The sequence below is a fragment of the Lutra lutra genome, chromosome 4 (genome assembly GCF_902655055.1).
Source record: "Lutra lutra chromosome 4, mLutLut1.2, whole genome shotgun sequence".
NCBI classification, from domain to species: domain Eukaryota; kingdom Metazoa; phylum Chordata; class Mammalia; order Carnivora; family Mustelidae; genus Lutra; species Lutra lutra.
Window position 1 is genome coordinate 196,600,445 of NC_062281.1, and position 17,933 is coordinate 196,618,377.

A 17,933-nucleotide genomic window follows, 5' to 3' on the forward strand; every position below is an offset into this window, starting at 1 on the left:
CGGAGCCGGGACGCGCTGCTTGCTGGGGAATGTGCCTCCCCGCATGGGCTCTGAGTCGCGTTTGCGCGTTAGCTGTGAGGCCACTCGGCTCGCTGAGGGGAGAAGCGCAGACTTAGGAAAAACGGCCAGGATCCTGCTGAACGTGGAGACGCCACCTTCACCCAGTGTTTCGGTGACAGGGACGCGTGTGAGACCCAGAAGCTGACGCCCAGCGTGCAGGGACCTGGTGCTCAGGGCAGAGTGGAGCCCGCTGTTGTCACCGCGGCAACTCTGAGGCCCACCGCCAGCCAAGGCTCCTTCCAGCAAAAAGGAGGCCCTCGCTGTCGCTGGCCCTGTCGCTGGCCCGTGCCTCCTGCAGGAGGGGCCCTCATGCTGGGGGGTCGCAGCGCCGGGAGGGAGGGGCCCGCTGGGGGTCCTCGTGCTGGGGGATCGCTGTCCCAGGAAGGCACGTTTGCATGTGAAATGCTCCACATCTCAGGGAGCCTTTCGAGCTGGTGACATGGCCGTGACGCAGGCCGGCCGTTGTCTGAGGTTCATGGGGGCTGCTGCCCTGTCTCCCCAGGGAGCCCGGATCTCCGGGCAGAAGCCTGGGGAGATGGCTTTCATGGTGAGCTCTGGCGGCTCTGGTGACTTGGCGTTGGACGGGTCATCTGTAGGAACAGGTCTGAGCCTTGGTGAGGCTGCAGAGTGCCCCCCGGAGCCCACCTCCCTGCCCCAGTCACAGGGTCTGTGTGGCATGACCCCTCTTTCAGACCCCAGGGCCCCCACGACAGCGGCCTTCAGGGCCCTGTGCTCTGTGTCACATCCGGACGCCTGGCGCCCCCCTGGCCCCCATGCGGAGGAGTGAGGGGGAGCCTGCCCAATGCCCCCGGCCAGCATCGCTCTGCTCTGGGGACATGGGCCCTCCCCGACGCCCCCCGCCAGCTCCTGACTCTGGTTCCGGCACCGGCTCCCCACACCAGCAAACCTGGCTCCTGACCCCCAAAGCCCACCTTTTGGAATTCTAAGAAAACCATCCTTCCTAGCGAGCGAGGCTGGCCCTGGCAGGTCAGAAGGCCTAGATTTCACACGGGGTCCAGTTTGCCAGGTCTTGGCCAGGTCTCGGGTGTGTGGCTGCCCTTCTGTCCACCCCCCCGGTCACCTCCACGTGAACGAGATGCTCCCGACGCTGCGAGCCCCCGGCAGCCAGGACCCACAGGGGAGGGGACAACAGGAAGGGGCTCTAGCAGCTTCCTGCCCCTGCCAGCCCCCGCCCAGCACGCTGCCCCCGCCGTGCTAACCCTAACCCCAGATGTGTCCCGCCAGCCGGGCATCCCAGCCCCGAATTCTGCATGTCTGGCTCTGCGTTTGCCTCCCAGTCTAGACTGAGCCCCCTGGAGGGAGTGGCCATGGGGAGAAAAGGCTGGGAGGGGGCGGCTCCCCAACCCTGTCTCCCCGTGGCAACAAAGGGGCCGTGCCCAAAGCAACCCCAGGGACACAGAGCCGTGGGCCCTGGTGCCCGCACCCCCAAACCATAGGCTCTACCGACCTCTCTCACCTCCCCAGTGACCAGAACCGTCCTTTCCGACCCAGTTCCCAAAGTTAAGAACTTCCGTGTGTGCAGATGGCTTCCACACCCAGAGACCCTCCACATGCTGCCCCCTCCCAGTGGCCAGCGACCAGGGTCACAAAGCGGCCTGCGGCTGTTGGCACCAGGTTCAAGAACTCTTGCGGGCAGCGGGACGGAGGGACGCATGGGCTGAGGTGACTGTCCCAGCCGTGCACAGCCTCAGACCCCAAGGTCGGGAGGCGAGAATGACCAAGCGGTCCGGGTGGCTGCCATCCCATCCCACTTGGTGTGGCCCGAGTGGGAGAAGGAGTCTGTGGGAGCAGCCACCAGGGCTGGGCTGCGGGTCGGGGTACAGCTCGCACCAACATAGGCCATCTGTCCTGCAGGACAGCCTCGGCGTGCCCTCACCCCCGGCAGCACCCCCCCCCCACTGCCAAGAGTCCCTTCTGCGTGCTCCTGGGCCCCTGGGAAAGGCCAGGCCTCGCTGAGCCTCCTGTCGCCGTCAGCTGTGGACCTTTGTCCATGCCTGGGGCCCGTCACCCCTCACAGCCGCTGGAGGCCACGTGCTCGCCCACAGACTCACTTTGCCTGTGAGCGGCTCCTTACCACCATCCAGGGGCTCACACGATAGACATGATTGAACAAGATTAAGAGAGACTCGCCACCCCGTAATTTTGGAGCCTGGCAGAGGTTTTCATTTCCGTAAGAAGGGTAGCGTGCTCCGGAGGACTCCCCTGTGTCTTGTTACAACTTCCAGGCGTAATTCCGCATCAGCCTCCATGGCGAAGAGGAACCAGCTTTGTGCGTTTTGGCGGAAGGAAGGGAGGTCAGATGCCGTGGCCCCTGGGCTCCCAGAGGCTTCTCCCCTCCAGCACACACGCTCTGATGGCTTATGCTTGGGGTGTGTGCCTGCCCAGGGAAGGGGCGCTCAGGGGCAGCCAAGTGCTAAGGGGCCCAGCCCCCAACCCACTCGGGGCCCCTTGCGACGCGAGCCCCACCTGGCCACGCCTGGCAGAGTCCCCTGCCAGGAGGGCCCTGGATGTGGATGACAGGAGAGGGGCCTGCTGAGGTCCCGAGCAGGGTCCCAGGGTCCCAGAGGGTCACGGCCCTGCCTGACTCTTTTCCCAGGGAATGGCATGGATCAGGCCTGGAGTTGCTGCCTCCCCTGGCTTGGGTGTGGCTGCTCCAGTCCCCGAGTGCCCAGGCCAGCCAGCTCCTGCAGGGCAAGGCAGCCTGTGGACGGGGCCCCTCAGTGTGGACCCAGACAGGGCAGGGCGGCAGATGGCCATGGGAGTCCCACATCTACCGTATCCCTGTGGCAGAGCGTGGCAGTTGCCGGCTGGGCCCAGCCAGGAGCCACGAGGCTGCATCTCCGTGCCCGAGGCCTGGGGTGAGGCTGTGTCCCAAGGGCCCCAGGGGCCTACTGCTGTGCTCCGTGGGCCAGGCCAGACCTAGCGGCACAAGCAGGACTCTTGGGCTCGCACCCAGCTCTGGCTCTTCACCGGCCGGGCCTGCCCGACTGGAGCCCGTGGCCCTGCCGGGGCCTGCACCCCGAGCCTGTCCTCGCTGGGACCCCGGTGACCACGGAGCATCGCCCGGTCTGCGGCTTGTCCCCGGGAGAGTCCAGTTTCCACCGCAGGCTTCTCGCTGCCTTCCTGCGGAGGCATTCCTGGCGCATCACGGGCTTTCACAACATAATACAGAACCCTGTCAGCTCCTGAGTGATGTGAGATCGTGTCGACTGCAGGAGACAGAGATGGTTTTGGAAACGTGGCCGTGAGCGTGCCCGGCCACCCACGAGGATTCCATTGAATCAGGGTATGGCCCCCTCCCCAAAATCCTGTGTGTGCTCTGTGGTGAGACATGGCCACCGTCCACAGCCCCAGCCGGCAGCCTGGGAGGACCTCGGGGGCGACCTTGCCCCTGCCTGCTCGCTGCCGGCTCAGCACATGGCCAGCCGGACCCTGACGCACACTGGCCGGCACAGCCCCTCCGCTGCTCACTCAGAGAAAAATGGGTTTAATTAAGACTTCCGTGATTAGTCATTTAATCAGTCATCAGACCAACACAGATGGAGCCAATTAATCGTTTTACTTGAATAGACGGGGCTGGCGGCCCATCCACGCAGGGTCACACAGGTGACCACCGAGCACCTGATGCAGGCCCCCACCTCTCCACGCTGACCCTGCCCCAGGGACACAGGTCCACCTGCCATCCCCCACCCCCGTCTGTCCTGGGGCCTGGGCACTATCACGACCCAGAGGTGCTCCGGGCAGAGGCCTCCACAGTCAGCGGGGTCCCAGCAAAGACAGGCTCGGGGTGCCGACCCCGGTGGGGACTCAGGCTCCAGGCGGGTCACCCTTCCCTTGGCCACAGGTCCCTCCCAGAGCGGGCTCAGTCTCTGCCCCCTGTCCCGAGGCCAGCAGCGCCTCTGGGTGTGTTCCCGGATAACAAGAGATGGGGATTGATGACTTTCTCTGCTTCCTCCGAAACTCTGGAGACGAGAAGTGAGCACCATCCCGAGCAGGAGTAACCAACGGAAGCAGGTGTGAGGGCCCGGAGGGAACGGCTGGGCCAGCGTCCTAGGCCCCCCGTGGCACAGGCGGGATGTGTCCCACCTGATGCTGGGCTGGGATAGTGACCTGGGCAGCAGATGGAGGCTGGCGGTGGGGGGGTGTCCTCACAGCTGCCCCCCCCCAGCAGGGCCCCCCTTGGCTTTCTGGGCCCAGAACTGACTGCCCGCTGGGGACAGGAGCCCCTAAATGGTCCTTGGAGCTCCGCGCCCCCCGCTGCCCCCCGGGTCCAGGCCGAGATTTCCCCGGGGGCCTCTGGTGCATGTGCGTTCAGCTGCTCTCCTGCCGGCGTGTGCGGGCCTCACTCCGAGGCGCCCCTGTACCCGTGTAACTCGTGGGCCCAGGGTGAGCTTGGGTGAGGACAGGCCTGCCTGCTGGGTGCCCATGGAGCCAACCACCCTCTGCTGAGGGGGAGAAGCCGGGGCTGCACTCCACGGCCTGTGTATTCTGTGGCTCTCGCTCGGGGCCCGTGGGTCTCAGGGGCCCCTGACAGGCTGTGTCCCAGCGCAGCCCCAGATCCAGGCCAGCTGTGCTCTCGCAGTTACCAGACTGTCCTAATTTTGCAACTTTCTTCTGGGCTCTCGGTAGGAGCCATAGAAAGCCCTGGGGCTCGCTTCCCATGTGAGTGGGTCGGGATCGACCCCTGATCGAGCCCTGAGCCTGCGCCCCCAGCCCCCCGCCACCTGTCTGGACTTCAGTCAGTGCTCTCCTCATCTGACCAAAGGGCCACCAAGCCCACAGCCCTGCCTGTCCCTCGGTGACCTGGTGGACAGGCCTGAGTCACCTGGGCTGCTGGAGATCTTGGGCTCACCCGAGGGAACCCCCTTCTCCTGCCGTCCACTGTATGCTTGGCTGTGGGGTCTTCACACCCCCTCCCCAGCTGCCCGCCCCACCCCGTGTAGCTGCCCAGTTAAAGGTCAAGTGCACACATGGGCTCCGGGCCCACTGGGTCAGGGTCAGCTGACCGGCCTCAGGCTTCCTCTCCAATTAGGGCCATTTCTTCAGCTCTGCCAACCTGCCCTCCCCAGCCAGGGCCATGCAGAGAAGCACAGAGAAGCCACACGCCCCAGGGTTTGCCTGTGGCCCCCAGGCCCCACCCAGGCTGCTGCCGACGGACAGCGCCTCAGTGACAATTCTGCTTAGGGTCAGACGTGTTCGTGGGAATTCCAGTGGGACAACATCCCCAGGCCCCTTCTTGGTGGGGCCTTGTGACTTGTCAGCGCGGCCCTGAGAAGAGGTGGGGTCAGGAGAGCCTGTCGAGGTCACATGGCTCAGACAAGGACATTCTTGGGGCCTAAGAAAAAGAAAAGACACGGGGTCGTGGGGGGCACCAGGGCCAGCTGTGCAGAGGGGAAGCAACTGCACCGGTGAGCCCCTCAAGGAGCTGGGCACAAGGAAGAACCTGCAGGTTTACCTTGTTGACCTTGGCAGGAGGCCATCCGGTTCCCCTCCTGGGGCCCGCTGGGCCACGCATCCCACGGGGGCAGGCAGAAGGTGAGGCCCACGAGGCCTTGCGGGGACTGGGGCCTCGATACGGGAGAGTCACGCGGGGCCAGCCCCACCTCACAGGGCCACAAGCCATTGGAACAAGATGCCATTTGAGGACTTTCGAGGACAACCCCAATAGCAGGGGCAGAGGCTTCATGCTCAGCCTTCCACAAGGAGGCCCAGCCCTTCAGGAGTGGCCACAAGGACATGAGCTGGGGACACCAGGGCCCCACATCTCAGTTCGGCCTACAGATGCAGAAACAGGCTTCTGCTCCCAGCCAGGCTGAAGTGCGGGGGCTGGATCCCCCCGGCCCCTCCAGGTGAACAAGAAACAAGTGGAATAAGATCCAGGAAGCAACAGCCTCGCCGTCACGCCGCCGCAAGGCCCCAGCCCAGTTCCTGAGCGTTTCCAGGTGTGGTGCAGGGAGGGGACCCAGCAGGTCCTGGGGTCCCCACAAGGACAGACATGGAGCTGGGATTCCTAGGCAGCCAAGGCAGCCAGAGTCCGCAGGACGGAGCACGGGAGAGGAGAGAGTCCTGGAGATCTGCAGAGCACGAGGAACGTGCCTGAAGCCCGGAAAACCACAGGGAGGGTCACGGCCAGTCCTGCCCAGAGCTCACACAGGGCTGTGGGGCGTTGGGTCCAGCGGTCAGCCCGGAAGACCTCCGGATTCATCCCAAGACATCAGAAGAGTATTTAGTATTGGGGAATAACGAACCCTGTCTTGAACTCTGCCTGATACACCTTAGGAGCCAGACCCAAAAGGATCCAACCATCTCCAAGTAACGGAACAGCGTCCGACACACGGGAGCCAGGAGAGGAAGCCATGGTGTCGGTCGTCGGGCTGAGGGTGACCAGGCACGCAAAGCAGGAAAGTAGAGCCCGTAGCCAGGAAGAATAAACCAGTCAAAGCCAACCCAGAAACGACAGAAACGGGAGAATCGGTGGATGGGGACGGGAAACGCGGAGAGGAGATGCTCGTCCAGCAGGGAAGACCGGCCGCGCGCGGCGATGCGGGGGTGGGAGGGAGTGGAGTCGCCCGCGGGAGCCGACACGCGTGGGCAGGGACGGGTGGAAGGAAAGGAGAGCCGTGAGCTTCCAGGGACGCCACGGCAGCCCCCCAAATGCGGCCCGGAAAGAAAAGCAAGAAAAGCTGGTGAGGGTCACGAGCAGAGCTGTCTGTCAGACAGTTCCCACCGGCCAACCACGCACAAGGTCAGGGGCCGAGGCACACAGAAGAGTAACCTGTGGATTCAAGACACAAGGAGCCCCAAACACAGGAAGCCTGAGGACAAGGACAGCAGCTGCGGGTACAGAGAACACGCAGGACGCGGCACGGGGCCCGGCCCCAGCCCAGCTCCCAACAACGCCCTCAGCCCCCCGCCCACCCACCGGGGGCTCCTGTGTCTGCCCAGGAAGCCAGTCTGCTCTGACAGCCCCTGAGCCCCGAGGCTCAGCCCGCGGCGGTCTACACGGCCCGCACCCAGTCCGAGTTCCCGCTGTGTCCCCGGCTCACGCGGCCGCCCAGCGCTGCCGCCTCGGACCCGCCCCTGCTCTCCTGGGGCACCGTGTCCCCACGCCATCCCCACGGCGTCCCTCTAACGGGCGCCCCTGACATCTCACTCCGCGGCTCCCCAGCTCCTTCCCGGCTCTGCCTCTCCTTCTCTGGAAGCTGGCAGGCGGACAGACTCTGGTTATTCTTAGTGCGGAATTATTTATCCGCGTTCCTGCTCACCCACACTTCAGAATTCGTAACGTGGCTCCTGGGTCCAAGCCAAGGCCCATTTTCCCCCACTTGAAATGAAGTAATTTTAAAATCTTTTGTCTTTAATTTTTTATCACCCAAACCATGCCTGTGGTAATTAAGCTTGGCAAAGGGTCGGAGCCTGGCGGGTCGCTGAGTCGATGCCAGGGAGCCCCCCGTCCTCCCCCTCCCCCACCAGTTCTGACAGGAAACCACCATCCACGGAGGGCAGGGGTGGGAGGAGTCCCCCAGGTCCCACTGGGTAGAGAATTCAGGGCAAGGCCCAGCCGGCCACACTCGGGACCTCCATCCCGCCAGGAAAGCTTGTCTGGCAGCGGGAGGAGTCGGGTGGGCCGTCCCACCAAGGTGGCGGGGGGCGGCTGAGGGCCCGACCCAGGGCAGAAGCTGAGGACTTGCACCGGGGCTCAGACAGGGATCCTGCACCAGGAGTCCCCTTGTCCTCACCGGCGCACGGCTTATCCCCCTGGGCAGGTGACCGCCCCTGTGGGCAGGCAGAACGGGCACAGCGCCGCGCACCACAGAGAGGAGAACCTCCCGTCAGGTCAGAGCCTCAGGCTGCCCACCGGGCCCTCCTGTGGCGGCCATGGCCAAAAGTGAGGGTCTCTGCCCCTCAGACGTGGGGCCAGGCCTGGGCCCATCCCTCTTGCCTCTGCCTGCTACCTTTCCAGTCCATTCCCGTGAGTCTCCCAGACAGCAGCGGCCTCGGTCCTTCTGAGGGGACCCACGGGGAGGCACCGGTGCCCCACGGCCCCCGTCCCACGGCGCCCAGCTGCCTCGGGAATGTACGTGCCAAGTGCAGTGGGCCCGGTGCATTGGCCCTTCCCGGAGCCGCTCCCTTGCCCAGCGCTGCGCGGCCTCGTGCGCCCAAACCTGCAGCTCGGTTCTGCTCGCAGGGCTGCTGGCTGTGGGCCGGGGGTGTTTGTGCAGACCCCACACAGCCTCTGGCCGTGGGCTCATTCGGGTGCAGACAGGAAGGCACCAGCCGAGGGGCGGAGAGCCGTCCGGAGGGGATCGCGCACACTGCCCTCGGAAGGCGGGGGTGGGGGGTCTCCGAGGACAGGATGGTCGCAGCTGTGCCCACGCAGGGCCGAAGGCTGGGGCAGTCATTCAGGGCTTTCCTTCTCTTCTCCCTGCAGGCCTGACGGGGCGGCCTCAGCCGAGCCAGCAGCAGCTGCCTTCCCAGGTAGGTGGGCACGAGGAGGACCCAGTTGAGCGGGCCAAGGCCACCAGTCACCTCACAATCCACATGTATCCTAGTTGTGGACCTTTCGGAAGGTCCCCTGCACCCCCTTCCCCTGCACGCACCCTTAAATTCAACAGCTCCCAGCCTGGCCACCCGGCATACCATCCCGGGCACCCCCAGAGGCACCAGAGGTGGAGGGGACCCTGATGGGCCCAGGGCCTCCACTAGGCCCTCTCCAGCTTCCGTCCCTTCGCGAGGGCTTCAGCACGGGGCATGTATGGCGAGGGGTGCTTGCCCATCCTGCAGTCCTCTCTGTCCCCGTGGGCAAAGCCCCGCTTCCTTGTGTCCAGGGTCCTGAGAGGAAGGCTGGCGGGCCTCCAGGTCTGGGCCTGCTCTGACCCCGTGTACATATGGGAGTGTCGGCAGGACTGTGCCCCTGAGCCCACCTTGTACAGGAGGAGGGCTGGGTCCTGGTTGGCGCCCCCCACGTCCCCCTTTGGGCTGGCACTGGGGGTCCCAGCAGCAGCCCCACGAGTCTGGTGCCATGCTCCCCATATCTCATGCCCCTGGGACCCTCATGCCCCAGGAGGAGGGTGGGCAGAGGGGACGCGCTGAGTTGGGAGGACCAATGGGACTGGCTGGAGGAGGGCCAGGCCCTGAGGAGAAGCAGTTTCCAGACTGTAGGGACAAGCCAGCGGGTGGCCAAGTTCCTGGGATGTGGGCCGTGTGTCTCTGTGGGGACGCCGGGCACAGGGCCCGCGACCAGAGCGTGTGGGCCGGGCCTGGGGTGGCCGGCAGCCAGACCCTCTCCTGGCCACTGGGAAGAGCGTCAGGAGCGAGGTCAGACGAGGCTGGGCTGGGTCCCGTGGCCGCTGCCCACGAAGCCCGGCTCCCCGGCCGGGCCGCAGGCTGGCGGAGCTGTGTTCCCGGGAACACCTAGAAACCCCAGCTGCTTGGAAACACTGTGGCGTTGCCATGCGCGGGTCTCCTCCAGGCCGGCCCAGGAGGCCTGGAGCCCAGGGCTGTGGAATGTGGGCCCCCCCGGGCCCCCCGAGCTGCTGAAGGGACTGACTCAGAGCCCAGCCAGTTCCTGCCACCGAGCGCTCCCTCACCCGGGCCCAGGAGCGCACGGTGTCCGCAGGCGTGGAGAGGAGAGGGCCTGCGTTCCAGACTGGGCGCTGGAATGTTCTCCCTGACGGTGTGAGCTGCGTCCTGTGCCCCATTTCAGCTGCGGCCGCATTCCTGGTGTGAGCAGGGCCAGCCCAGCGCGCTTTTTCCACGCTCCGGTGCCAGCCCCCTTGGGCTCGGAGGGGGAAGGAGAGAGGACGGTTTCTAGGGCAACCGCACTTTCTGTTATTTCTTATTTTCTTTTTTATGGCTTCTCCAACTTTGAAACCCTGCAGACAGTTTACAGACGGTGAGAGGGAAACTGCTGCCCCTTCTCCTGAGCCCACCGGCGGGCGGCCTCCTGCCCCAGCCCCCAGCCGGCCCAGCCGCCACATCTCCCCAGCCGTCACTGCTTAAAAAAAACATCTTAGAGAAAATGAATTCTTTTTCTGCTAAAAAGACGGGGAGTATTTTCAAAAGAATCCTTGCATTCAGCCATGCAGCCCCACCAGCACTGAGAGCTCTCCGCACCCCCAGCGCCCGGGTCACCGGCCAAGGAGTAGGCCCAGACCCTCCAGCGGGGCACCGAGGCAGGGTGTGCGGGAGGACAGGAGCCAAGGCTGGACAGAGGCAGGGGCAGGAGCCTGGGCAGGCGGGGGCTGTGGGGGCCGCAGGGGCCACGTCTGAGCACCTGTCTTTTGCAGGGGAGTACGTCATCATGATCTGCGATGTGACCAACCCTCCCTTCCTGGGCCACACGCTGCCCACCGCCTTCAAACACCTGCGGGTCTTGGGGAAGGGGATGGACCAACGGCCCCACCTGGCTGGAGAAGGCCCCGACACCCAAGCTCGGACAGCCACCCCGTGCACCTGACAGCCCCCAGGGTCGCCCTCGGGAGACCATCTTCACTGTGAGGGGAAGGAAGAGCCATGTCAGCTCCGCAGGGCCCCTTCCCCCACTTCCCCGGCGGGCCCGAGGGCCACCCTCGCACACCCCATGGCTTCAGTAAAATGCTCAGCACCAGCTCCTGAGAGACGCCTGACCCACACAGCCAGGACCCCTTGAGGGGCACCTCCGCTCCCCCTGGCCGGGCTGGGGAGAGGCTGGTCCTGGTCTCCCGCCCCAGAGTCTGGCAGGACTGCCTCCCAACAACAGTCCAGCCCCCAGAGGGTGGCTCCCCCACCCCACCCCGTCCCACCCCTGCCACAGGCCACTCAGGGACATGGGGACCTGCTGCCATATGAAAACCCAGAGGCTCCAGCGGGTGATTGGTTTTCTGGAAGCGAATTGCGGGTCTGGGGGACCGTTCTTGAAGTTCACGGCTGCCTCTGAGACCAGCCCAGGGCCTGGGAGCGGGGACACCCCGGGAGGCTGTGGCCATTGGACAGGGATGGGTGGGGGACGGGCCAGAGCCAGGACCCAAGGCCTCCCCTGGCTCCTGCCTCCAGGGCCGCTGGGGCCCACCCTGTGCGCGCCGTGAGGGCGGGAGCTGGGCTGGGCCCTCGCTGGAAGCCCGTCACCTCTTCTCTGAGGAATGGGGAGCAGGGAGGGACCACCCAGCCCCCAGCCCTGGGAAACACATTTCTGCTTCCTGTCCCCGGAACCCTACGGACCCCGCGCCCCTCCACCCAGCACCCGCAGCCCTCCTGTGCTTGCGTCTGCACTCTGCCTCCCACCCTCCGGCCGGAGCCCCCCACCCCTCCCTCAGGCGCCACACGCGGTCCCGCGTCCACGTGGCCGAGGCCTCCGAGGCCCCTCCACTGGGCCACCCCCTGCCCCTCGCCCCACAGTCCTCATTGTTCAGGCACAAATGCTTGGCTCCTTGTCTCTGCTTCTCTCCTGCCCTGTGGTCCATGGCCCGGCCCCACCTGCCCACACCCTGCACACAGCAGGCGCCATCAGGGTTCACTCCCCATGTCTGTGCCAGGACCTCCAGGCCAGCCAGAGCGGGTCCCGCGCTCACTGCCCTTACCTCCTGCTGCTCCCCCTAGCTCTCTGCCCTCCGCTCACACCGGCCCCTGCAGCTGCCCCGTCCTGCCTGGTTCTGCCTCAGGGCCTTTGCATGCGCTCTTCACACCGCCTACACTGCTCACTTCCCTGAAGCCACCTTCTCATGAGGCCTTCCTTGGCCACCAGCTCTGAAGCCTCACCCCACCTCCAGCGAACACTTCCTGCTCCCCAGCCCACCTCACATGCGCAGGTCAGGGGGCTGCCCGGCCCGGCCATGTGTCTGGTTTCAGCCTCCAAACAAAGGGAGGCGTTGCGTCAGTTTTGCTCCCTCGTGTAGCCTCAGCATCTAGCAAGGGCCTTCTCCTCAGAGGAAGGTGGCTTTTCCACGTCTCACCGGGACCCAGTGTGACCCCCACAGTGTGACCCTTAGAGGCCCTCAGCAAATGTCAGCTGAATGAGTGGGTGAATGGGAGCCCCTACTCTGTGCCAGGCAGAATGGGACAGTGGAGGCAAACCGGGCAGAGGAGGTGTGCAGGGAGACTGGTAGCTGAGTAACTGGAAGGAGGGAAGGATGGACAGAAGGGTGGGTGGACGGACAGACGCGTGGGTGGTGGACAGGTGGATGGACAGTGGTTGGGTGATGGGTGGGTGGATGGATGGACGGACGGACAGTGGTTGGGCGGATCAGCGGATGGGTGAGGATGTGCACAGAAGGACAGATGGGTAGACAGATGTGTGGCCAGGTGGGAGGACGGTGGGGACGGATGGACGGAGCAGAGGTCCGTCCGTCGGTGAAGGAGGAAGGCTCGCGCAGAATAGTTGTGTTCTCACGCTGAAGGCAAAAGCGGCGGAGGAGGAAAGGATCCCTGGGTCCAAACCAGACAGCCTTTCTCACCCCGGCCAGCCGCCCCTCCCACCGCCCTCCCTGCCGTACTCTCGTCTGTCTCCCAGCCAGTTCGGGCCCCGGTAGGACTGGCGCGGTGGGCGGACCAATCAGCCCCACAGACCCTCCACCCAAGTGCTCCGTCCCCACCTCCAGAGCCGGTGGGGCAGCCCCCCAAGAGCCAGCTGTGACCACAGCGTCAGGCCACTGGGGGGACACGAGAGCCCGAAAGGCAAAGGCACTCCTGGACCTCCCGGACCGGGGAATGAGGTGCGGGGGAACGAGCTGCAGCCGCCGCCCTTCCCGGCCCGTGAGCTCAGGCGGCCACAGATGCCGCCAGCCTGCCCGAGCCGGCTTCTGCCTCGGGCCGGCCGCCTGCGTAGGTGTCTCCAGCAGTGAGGCCCCAGGAAGGATCCGTTCCCGGGACCCATGGACTCCTGGGTCAGAGCGCCTGGGTCCTCAGGGCTGCGTCCACATGGGTCTGCACGTCGTGGACAGACCGGGGTCAGGAGGCCACCCACTCCGGAGACCCCCAGCTTCGTCTGCACTCACCATCCACCTGGGTCTGTCCCTGAGGCTCAGCAACTCGTTCCGTGGCTCTTTCCTCTTTTCCAGATGAAACCACACTCCTGGCAAAAGAAAATGAAAATGATGTTTATGTTTAGGAAGAGAAGCGTGCTGGGCACAGAGCGCTCCTGTGTTTCCCAACTTGTCCGGGGGGTGGGGCGGGGGCCTTCGCTATTTCTATCCAAATCATCACCGTGGGGCTCAGTCACAAAACCCAGGGAGCAAGTTCAGAGTCAGAGCGCTGAACAGACCTAGGTCCCTGGAGCCCTGGACGCAGGGGGAGGGGAGGAGGGTCAGCCCCCTCGGCCCCTGGGCAGACGCAGAGGAAGGCCGACTCTGCAGGCCTGCACACACACAGCCCCCGAGACCTCCTACTTTCCAGTCACCCCAGCAAACCCCAGAGGGCTCTCCCCACCCACCCCCCAGCACCCTGGATGGCCTACAGGGACAGGGGCCCCTCAGCGAGGCCTGGGGAGAGCTCAGATCCCATGGACCCATGTTTGGGCAGGTCCCCTGCCCCGCCCCACTGCCCCCCTCTGCTGGGATGCCTGGGTGAGGTGCTTCTGAGCCAGGGACCAGCATCCCTTCCCGGGGCTCTGCCCTGGGACTCGTGTGTGCGTCTGCTGTCTGCGCGGGGCCTGCTGGGTGGGCACCAGACGCGGCTGCTCTCACCCCGACCAGACCCCTTGTCCTCACACTGGGCCCCACAGGCAAAGCCACAAGAAATTTGAATTCTCAAGAAAAAAGAAGAGGGAGGGTGAGCAGAGGCCAGGCCGCAGACACCGGTCCTGCCTGTGCCCTCCAGGCAGCACAGCCGACGCACGGCCCATCCCGGGGTAGGACAGAGCCTGGGGTGGCGCCTGGGGGAGAGCTCCCCCGGACCTCCAAGCAGCTGTGACACGGGTCCTCAACAGGGGAAGGAGGGGCCTCAGCCTGGTCACCGCTCCCTGAGTCAGGGCAGGGAGCGTCCGTGCTGTCCCAGTGGCCTGGGAGGCGGGGGGCAAATGACACCGAGGGTCCCGACTGAGTGGCAATGTGACAGCCCGTGGAGACGGCACCCTCAGGCCCCCGCAGACATCCCAAGGGCCTTCTCCCCAGAGGAAGGCGACTTCTCCGCGTCTCACGGAGACCCTGCAGGCAGCAGGGGCTACAGTGCAGGCGGCAGGCGGCTGCCCCCCACATGCCTTACACATCGAGAAGCGACCCAGCCCCAGGAGGCTCGGGGAGGGGGTACTGGTCCCAGCAGTATCTGGAGAGCAAGCCGTCCCTCCTGGCCAGTCTCTCCCCGTGGTCTCCTCTCCTGCCATGCCCTTGCTCAGTGGACAGCGACAGAGGGGAACCCCATGCTGAGCACCTGGCCAGGCAGGGCCTCGAAGAGAACACACTCGTTCTTCACAAGGACTTGTCCAGCCAGAGTCAGAGCCCAAGAGCTCAGAAATCAGGGAGACAGAGAGATCAGACGCGTGTCCCTCTGCCTGGCCCACCTCCCAGCAGGGCCTTGGCGAGTGTGATGTCCCCAGCCACCCCTCGCCAGCCTGGCGTCGACATGGGACCAAGCCCACCCTCCCACAGGGCCCCACCTGGCACAGACAGCTCGCCCAGCCTCCTCTCCCACTGGCCGGCGGGTCACCGGGGACGCCCGAGGGGGAGGCCTCCTGTCCGCAAAGCCTGGCCAGGCTGCCTGGTCTCCGTGCCGGGAGGGCAGCAAGGCTGGCCGTGTAGAGCCCCGGCTCCCGGGCAGAACTTCCTGGGGTATTCCTGTGAGGCCTGGCTCAGTCTGCCAGCCACCTGCGTGTCCCAGGTGGCCCCCAGCTCCCTGGGGTTCCTCGGTCCTGAGCGAGTGTTAGTGGGGTCACCAGGCCAGCTTCAGCAAGACCATCTCTGGGCAGGCAGCTCTCAGCACGGGCAACAGTCACAACTGCGTGGGCCGTCCCCTTCCTGCCCCTGTCCCCTCAAGGCAGAACACAGCCACTGAGAGCCATTCCACAGCCTCTCTGACAGAAGGCTGGGCCACAGTGGGCACAGGACACCTTGAGAGGCAGACGAGGGCCTGAGCAGGTGCAGAGGAGCTGCCTTGGGTCCCCTGCCCATCAGGTAATCCTGGGGGCCCACAGCCTCAGGCCGGGGACCACTGTGGTTCCTCCACAAGCTGAGGGGGTGGCCAGGGGCCATGAGTGGGCCAGCTGGCACCCGGTACTGGCCGAAGCTGCCCTGGCCTCGGTTCCCCTTGGCATGAGGCCCTGGGTGTCCAGGGGCAGGAGGCCACCCCACTGCCGTGGCCACGGAGTTTTCTGATGGAAACTCTGCATAGGGCTGTTGTCGGCTGGTGGGGCAGCTGGGTAGCCTGCCAGAGCCTGCCCAACAGGCTGGGCTCAGCCGTCCCCACCCCCATGTGACCCCCAGATGGTGTTGCCCCCCCAAATTCTAGAAAACTGCTCCTCCTGGCAACTCTGCCCCGGGGTTCAGGGAACTGCCAGCTGCCCCCCAGCCCTGCTCCCTGGAAAACCAGAGGTAGCAGGAACCAGGACAACACCCCCCCACAAGTGCCCAGCAGGGTGGACCCCAGTCTATGGGCCTTTCTCCTTGGGCAGTCTGGGGAAGGGCGTGCGAGGGGTGCTACCCACTCCCTCAAGTATTCAAACCCTCCTCAGCCCTGCCTGCACACGGGTGCTGGCCACAGGCCACGGAAGCCACCGGAGCCTCTGTGCAGGCCAAGATGAGGGCGGGGCGGGGCTGGCCTTCCAGGGGTCCCTCACTCTCTCTGCAAATCTCTAGTGAGCCCCGGGTGGGCTGACAGGGAGGTGAGAAGGCCTTTGTGTGGATGCCGCGGGGCAGGGGCAGGGTTCGGTGCTCACTGGGTGGGGGGCACGTGGGAGTGAAGGGGTGGTGGGAACAGGCGGGGTGTGGGGGGCTGGGCCTGCTCTGTGTTAGCAGAGGAAGGAGAAGGGAGCAGCCCAAGGGGCTGGGGCAGGAGTGGGGGCAGGCCTGGATGTGGACTGGAGGGTTGGGTCAGTGGGGTCCCAAGTGGGGCACAGTGCTGGGGAGAAGCAGGATGTGTGGTGGGGGGCGCGGTGCATCGCCCTGCTGAGGGTGAGCCCGCACCCCAGGAGGGGCCGGTCCTGGAGGAGAAAGGGAGAGGCAGGAGGGGCTCACAGGTCACCATGTGGCTTTCCATGGGTGTTGGGGTCTCTGGTGGCCGCACCTGCTAAGGCCCACAGCCCACTCCCCAGCCAGGGCCCTGACAGCGGCCCCAGGACTCGGGCCAAGCCACCGGGGCGGGAGGAAGAGGGGCCTAAAGAAAGCGACTGGGCCCGGGGTGGGGGGTGTCCCCCTCGCCCCCCGCCCGCAGTGACTCGGGGCCGCATTAGGACCCCTGGGGGGCACAGTGCCCGGGGCCTCTACGGAGCCCCGGGAAGGAGCAGAGTTCCTGCGGCACGGGCGCCTTTCCGCCGGTGCGGAGCAGGGAGGTGGCGGTCCCCCTTGGCTCCCGCATCCCGGGGCGCGCTCAGGCCCCGTCCCGGCCGCGGCTGCAGTTCCCGCCTCCGCCGCCGGGGGCCGCAGGTGAGCTCGGGCTCCCGACACGTAGGCACGTCCGCGGCCCGCCCGCCGCCCCGAGCAGGGACCGGAAGGGTTAACCGCGCCCGAGACGCGGGGTCGTGAGGAGGGGGCACTTCCTGCGCCCGGCGCCCCCGCCCCACCCCCCGACCCCGCGCACGCGCCCGGCCCGGCGAACCCCAGCTCCCTGCGCGCCCCCGGCGGCCCTCGCAGGGGCGGGAGAGGGGGGACGGGGGGGGGCGGGGCGGGGGCGTTGGGGGAGGGGCGGCCCGGGGACCCGGGCGCGAGGCTGCGGGAGGAATTCCGACGCGACGGCGGGCGGGGAGCCGGGGGGAAGTGAAAGCGGGCGGCGGGGCAGCCCCGGGGGGCGTCCAGTCGGGCTCCTGCCAGACGTAAAGGGAAACTGAGGCCGCGCCCGCCCCATCCCCGTCCCGGCCCCCGGCCCCCGCACCGGGCCCCAGAGAGCGGCTCCGCGGAAGGAAGCGGGGACCGGCCGGCCTGCCCGTCCCCCAGGGGCGCGCCCTCGCGCTGACCTGGCGGTCCGCGGCCTGGACCCCCGGACTCGGAGCGCCCCCCGTGTGGACGGTCGCAGGGGGCTTGCGGCTCACCCCGCGTCCCGGCCCGGGGGCGAGCAGGGGGACGGCGCGGCCCCCGCCCTGCGCACCCCTCCCCGCGCGCGCTTCCGGCCCCTGCGGAAGGAGCAGGAATCGGGGAGGTTTTGGAACGGGCGCTCAGTTCCCCGGAAGGTTCCAGCCCCGGCCTCCCCCCTGGGGCGGGGGGGCGGAGAGGAGCGTCATCTGCATCTCGCTGGGAGGGGTGGGGGCTGGGGGACCCGGTTGGGGGCAGGAGCCGGCCCCCCTCCTCGCTGCCAACTCCAGACCTGGGGGTCCGAGGGCGGGGGGTCTGCTTGCCGACGACGTGGGTGCTTAGGGGGAGGCTAGACCCGAGATGGCCACGAGCCCTGACCTGGGCCCCTGTCCCAGCTGACCGCTGCCCTCCTGCCTGGGAATGCAGGTGTCCAGGGAAGGCAGATGGCCCACCAGTGACAGGGGCCAGTGACACCAGCCTGGCCACACCAGCCGCAGCCTGCCCCTGGTCCTAGGGCCTCTGGACAAAACAAAACCCCTTTCCAGCCCCTCCCCAGACCTTGGCCAGTAGTCTCCACAGAACCCCAGCGCCTTTGCGGGGGCTGTTTTTTCTTAGAAACGGGAAATTGGGGATGTGGGCCACCTCCATAGGGTCAAGGCCCCACCAAGGGCCAGGGAGGGGGGCTGGACCCCAGGGGAACTCAGCACCCTGCCCCGTGCCTCC

At 66.4% G+C, this 17,933-nt stretch overlaps 1 protein-coding gene across 3 annotated transcripts in view; it reads left to right on the forward strand.

The window, feature by feature from the left end:
• The window catches only part of MORN1 (MORN repeat containing 1), a 49,712-nt gene extending 38,575 nt beyond the window's left edge, over window positions 1-11,137 (forward strand). Inside the window, exons 14-15 of one of the 3 annotated variants that reach the window (XM_047724324.1) lie at window positions 8,513-8,559; window positions 10,371-11,136. In XM_047724324.1, the coding sequence (XP_047580280.1) occupies window positions 8,513-8,559; window positions 10,371-10,540 (217 nt within the window). In that variant the 3' untranslated portion in view covers window positions 10,541-11,136. Of the gene's footprint in view, window positions 1-8,509; window positions 8,560-10,370 lie in introns of all 3 variants that reach the window. The other 2 variants (XM_047724319.1, XM_047724320.1) reach the window with 2 other exon arrangements.
• Window positions 11,138-17,933: the final 6,796 nt, after the last annotated feature.